This window comes from Sinocyclocheilus rhinocerous, unplaced genomic scaffold, assembly GCF_001515625.1.
Source record: "Sinocyclocheilus rhinocerous isolate Xijiao unplaced genomic scaffold, SAMN03320098_v1.1 scaffold259, whole genome shotgun sequence".
In the NCBI taxonomy this organism is placed as follows: Eukaryota; Metazoa; Chordata; class Actinopteri; order Cypriniformes; family Cyprinidae; genus Sinocyclocheilus; species Sinocyclocheilus rhinocerous.
This window is the reverse complement of record NW_015635083.1, coordinates 309,132-314,567: the sequence shown is the minus strand read 5'-3', so window position 1 is coordinate 314,567 and position 5,436 is coordinate 309,132. Positions and strand designations below refer to the sequence as shown.

The window sequence follows — 5,436 nt, the reverse complement described above, 5'->3', positions numbered from 1 at the left end:
TGGGGGATCCAGTGGGGGCGGCAGTCATATTTCAGGGTGACCGTGCCACTCTTTATCACAACCCTGCTAAAAGTGCCAGTACGTGCGTTCATTGGCGCCCCTTCAGCTGGTGGCGCCCTAGGCGACCGCCTAGCTCGCCTATGCCTAGAAACGGCCCTGCCTGTGGCTTAGAATGATTTTGAAATTCACACTGCATTTTGCTACAATTAGCAGACAGTGATGAAAATGCAATCCCAGTGTCCTACCCGTAAGTCTAAAATTGCATCTAGGAAAAATAGCATTTATTAAAACTAGTGTAGGAAATGGCAAATGGAAGTTATATAGGCCTAATTAAATTTACATTTTCATTTTGCACCTAATGTTGCACATATGTGTGGGAAAATGTAAATTTAAATACAGAAATACATTGCCATTTTACATATTGCATATTACATTTCAAAATGAATATTTCTAACATGCTTCCATACAAGTGTGTTTCCAGAACATTCTACCTCTGACCTGTTGATGCTTAGATTGTGCTTTTGTTTTTCTTTATGAAGAAAAAAAATTTAGTGTTTTTTTGTGGACAAACAAGCTATATGCAGTATATATTGTAACATTTAGATAGCCTACTGCACCTTTATAAACGACAAAACTCTTACTAAAATGTAGCCACTAGATGCCAGTGAAAGACTAGAGTGAACAGCATTTATGCAGCTGAGTGTGTGAGATGAAACCCATTGTGACTTTTTTCCACACTAAATATCATTTAAATGACTTTAGAAATAATCATTATTTTCTCACTTTGTTTTTATTCTAAATATTTGCGTACATTTCCATTGTTATGCTCGAATTAACATTGTAGGCCTGCAGAATTGAAGTGCTACTTGTGCCATCATAACTGTATTTGCATGAATTGAATTAAAACAATAAAGAATACAAGAAGTAATTTTGTGTAAATTTACTATGTATATGCTTTCAGACATTGACAATCAATTTAGTGGTAACTAAAACACCACTCATGTCAAAATTAACACCTTGATTACAAGTTCAAATCTAAAAATATATTAAAATAACGTTAGACGTAAGAAAATCAACTGTTTCTTCAGAATTTGCCCACTACTAACAGTAAAAGATTAAAATTTAGTATCATGAAATAAGTGAACATAGTAATAATTTTTCACAAATTGCTTGATAAAATATTCTTAGTCTTTTCGGTTGTTTTGTCTTGAGGTGAGTAAGCTGTACATTTACTTTTGACATCATCTGCATTCATAAACATGTACTGTAAATAAGTAGCATATCACTGCTGTTCATCAATTCACACATTCAGTCCCAGTGGTGATGATGATACTTCATCTATGATATATATTAAAAATGAAAAAGCACAAACAATAATTGCAGTCATTTTGAAATGTTCTCTCTAATCGGTGCAGATCTGTTGCTAAGCATTTTCCACAATAAGTTTTTGATTTCAGCTGTGTTTAAAACATAAATAATAGGATTTAGCATTGGTGGAACAACATATGCCAGAGATGTACTGATGACCCTTGCATTGGGTGTGAGAGAAAGCAAGAGCTGTGCAAGGTATGTGAAGCATATGGGGAGGAAATATATCCCTACCAATAACAGGTGAGAAACACAGGTCTTCAGAGCTTTTAAACGTCTTTCCCAAGTTGTAATTTTGCTTAAAGCAAGAAAAATGCCCAGATATGACAGGAATATAATGATCATTGGTGCAATAAGGAATGAAGATGTGATGACAAATCCCACTGACTTATTAATGTTATAGTCATTACATGCCAATCTATACACTGGTCCATGATCACAAAAATAACTCTGTATCACAGTAGATTCACAGAATGAAATTCGAGTGATCAAAGATACCATCAAGGCCACCAAAAAAGAATTAAATGCCCATATTGCAGGGAAAACTAAAACCATACTATTATTGTTCACTATGGCATGATATCTTAATGGCAAACAAATTGCAATGAAGCGATCATATGCCAGAACAACAAGAGTGACACTTTGCAAACTACTAAAGAAGAACACAAAAATTTTGCACCTAATGTTGCACATATGTGTGGGAAAATGTAAATTTAAATACAGAAATACATTGCCATTTTACATATTGCATATTACATTTCAAAATGAATATTTCTAACATGCTTCCATACAAGTGTGTTTCCAGAACATTCTACCTCTGACCTGTTGATGCTTAGATTGTGCTTTTGTTTTTCTTTATGAAGAAAAAAAATTTAGTGTTTTTTTGTGGACAAACAAGCTATATGCAGTATATATTGTAACATTTAGATAGCCTACTGCACCTTTATAAACGACAAAACTCTTACTAAAATGTAGCCACTAGATGCCAGTGAAAGACTAGAGTGAACAGCATTTATGCAGCTGAGTGTGTGAGATGAAACCCATTGTGACTTTTTTCCACACTAAATATCATTTAAATGACTTTAGAAATAATCATTATTTTCTCACTTTGTTTTTATTCTAAATATTTGCGTACATTTCCATTGTTATGCTCGAATTAACATTGTAGGCCTGCAGAATTGAAGTGCTACTTGTGCCATCATAACTGTATTTGCATGAATTGAATTAAAACAATAAAGAATACAAGAAGTAATTTTGTGTAAATTTACTATGTATATGCTTTCAGACATTGACAATCAATTTAGTGGTAACTAAAACACCACTCATGTCAAAATTAACACCTTGATTACAAGTTCAAATCTAAAAATATATTAAAATAACGTTAGACGTAAGAAAATCAACTGTTTCTTCAGAATTTGCCCACTACTAACAGTAAAAGATAAAAATTTAGTATCATGAAATAAGTGAACATAGTAATAATTTTTCACAAATTGCTTGATAAAATATTCTTAGTCTTTTCGGTTGTTTTGTCTTGAGGTGAGTAAGCTGTACATTTACTTTTGACATCATCTGCATTCATAAACATGTACTGTAAATAAGTAGCATATCACTGCTGTTCATCAATTCACACATTCAGTCCCAGTGGTGATGATGATACTTCATCTATGATATATATTAAAAATGAAAAAGCACAAACAATAATTGCAGTCATTTTGAAATGTTCTCTCTAATCGGTGCAGATCTGTTGCTAAGCATTTTCCACAATAAGTTTTTGATTTCAGCTGTGTTTAAAACATAAATAATAGGATTTAGCATTGGTGGAACAACATATGCCAGAGATGTACTGATGACCCTTGCATTGGGTGTGAGAGAAAGCAAGAGCTGTGCAAGGTATGTGAAGCATATGGGGAGGAAATATATCCCTACCAATAACAGGTGAGAAACACAGGTCTTCAGAGCTTTTAAACGTCTTTCCCAAGTTGTAATTTTGCTTAAAGCAAGAAAAATGCCCAGATATGACAGGAATATAATGATCATTGGTGCAATAAGGAATGAAGATGTGATGACAAATCCCACTGACTTATTAATGTTATAGTCATTACATGCCAATCTATACACTGGTCCATGATCACAAAAATAACTCTGTATCACAGTAGATTCACAGAATGAAATTCGAGTGATCAAAGATACCATCAAGGCCACCAAAAAAGAATTAAATGCCCATATTGCAGGGAAAACTAAAACCATACTATTATTGTTCACTATGGCATGATATCTTAATGGCAAACAAATTGCAATGAAGCGATCATATGCCAGAACAACAAGAGTGACACTTTGCAAACTACTAAAGAAGAACACAAAAAACATGTTAGTCAAACAAGCATTGTAAGAGATGTACTGTGAGTCAAAGAGGAAAGTCTTCATCATGTTAGGAATCAATGCATTAGTTTCACCAATATCAGCCAAGGCCAAGTTAAACACACCAATGTACTTTGGACTGTGCAGACTTCGTTCAAGAGCAACAAATCCCACTGACTTATTAATGTTATAGTCATTACATGCCAATCTATACACTGGTCCATGATCACAAAAATAACTCTGTATCACAGTAGATTCACAGAATGAAATTCGAGTGATCAAAGATACCATCAAGGCCACCAAAAAAGAATTAAATGCCCATATTGCAGGGAAAACTAAAACCATACTATTATTGTTCACTATGGCATGATATCTTAATGGCAAACAAATTGCAATGAAGCGATCATATGCCAGAACAACAAGAGTGACACTTTGCAAACTACTAAAGAAGAACACAAAAAACATGTTAGTCAAACAAGCATTGTAGGAGATGTACTGTGAGTCAAAGAGGAAAGTCTTCATCATGTTAGGAATCAATGCATTAGTTCCACCAATATCAGCCAAGGCCAAGTTAAACACACCAATGTACTTTGGACTGTGCAGACTTCGTTCAAGAGCAATAATGAGAAGGACTATAGAGTTCGCAATCATAGTAATAAAATAAATAAGAAATAAGAATATATAGAAATAACTGCTGTATGGTATACCTGAAAGTCCAATGATGAAAAAGTATTGAGGACGGACAATGGAGATATTCTGGGAAAAACTTGCATTTACAGAGTTCATGGCAGCTTTTGCATTTGTTGTTTTTCACAAGCTGAAAACAGAAATGACCATATAAAAAAGACATAAGAAAAATGTAGAGAATACTCAAAAATGTTATTCCACGCTTTTAACAGCAAATTTTAAATGCAAGAAATATACAGTTATATGCATTTGCTAGATAACATTAAAAATACAGACCTGTACAAATAAACATAAAGCTTTAGAGCTACAGAGCAAACAATGACTGTGACTGCCGGAACACTTGTGCGCTGCTTTGAATTACTGCATTTAAAATCCAATGCTCATCCTTATTCTCTCATGCTGCAAAGATAATTGGCTGGCTGTGTCACTGAATCCAAATATATCTTCTGATTCATCTCTTGAGGGCTTTCAGAAAACATAATGATGTAATTCTTGTATGTATGTTATAGTAGTATAGTTGCCGCTACAGTCTTCAAAGATCAACTTTATGCTAGTCTATTATGTGCCCTGATAGCTACAGTGCAACATTGTCAAGTTTTTGATCTCAATGTTTTACACAAAACTAATCAACATACTCTTACTAAAATTAAGCCTTTAGAAGCAGATATAGGCTACAGAAGAAAAGGTTCTAGGTTATAGAACCTTACAGTGACTGGGAAATGAGACATGAATGCGTCATTTATTTTTGTTGTGGCCACAGCATTAACTTGTGGGAACAACAACATGTTAAGGCCATTAAATATTGACATGATAATCATGGCCATGAATTCATTTTGTCAACATCCTTATGTTGTGGCCTCGAGATCCTATGTTGAGCGTTGATCGCTTTTATACAACAATTTGAAAAAATATGTAAATAAATACGGAAAAACCGTATTGTGTGTAATTATTTCTGTCACAGATTTTTTTGTTAATAGTTTAACAGATGCGTCCTAGCCTCAATTACTAATTTAAAATTTCCTA

At 33.8% G+C, this 5,436-nt stretch overlaps 2 protein-coding genes across 2 annotated transcripts; both read right to left on the bottom strand.

The window, feature by feature from the left end:
* Window positions 1-1,383: 1,383 nt before the first annotated feature.
* Window positions 1,384-2,061, bottom strand: LOC107746673 (olfactory receptor 1-like). Its single transcript, XM_016560978.1, has one exon. The coding sequence runs from the start codon at window positions 2,059-2,061 to the stop codon at window positions 1,384-1,386; it is 678 nt and encodes a 225-aa protein (XP_016416464.1).
* Window positions 2,062-2,776: 715 nt separating this feature from the next.
* LOC107746672 (olfactory receptor 1-like) lies at window positions 2,777-4,512 on the bottom strand. Its single transcript, XM_016560977.1, has 4 exons — window positions 4,181-4,512; window positions 3,860-3,874; window positions 3,213-3,709; window positions 2,777-2,793 (listed from the first exon to the last, which is right to left on the bottom strand). Exons 1-4 carry the CDS (start codon window positions 4,510-4,512, stop codon window positions 2,777-2,779), a joined length of 861 nt encoding a protein of 286 aa, XP_016416463.1.
* Window positions 4,513-5,436: the final 924 nt, after the last annotated feature.

Bases quoted from the DNA above. Each gene is read 5' to 3' on its own strand.
- LOC107746673 (XM_016560978.1), bottom strand. From the start codon at position 2,061: ATGTGCAACATTAGGTGCAAAATTTTTGTGTTCTTCTTTAGTAGTTTG.
- LOC107746672 (XM_016560977.1), bottom strand. From the start codon at position 4,512: ATGAACTCTGTAAATGCAAGTTTTTCCCAGAATATCTCCATTGTCCGT.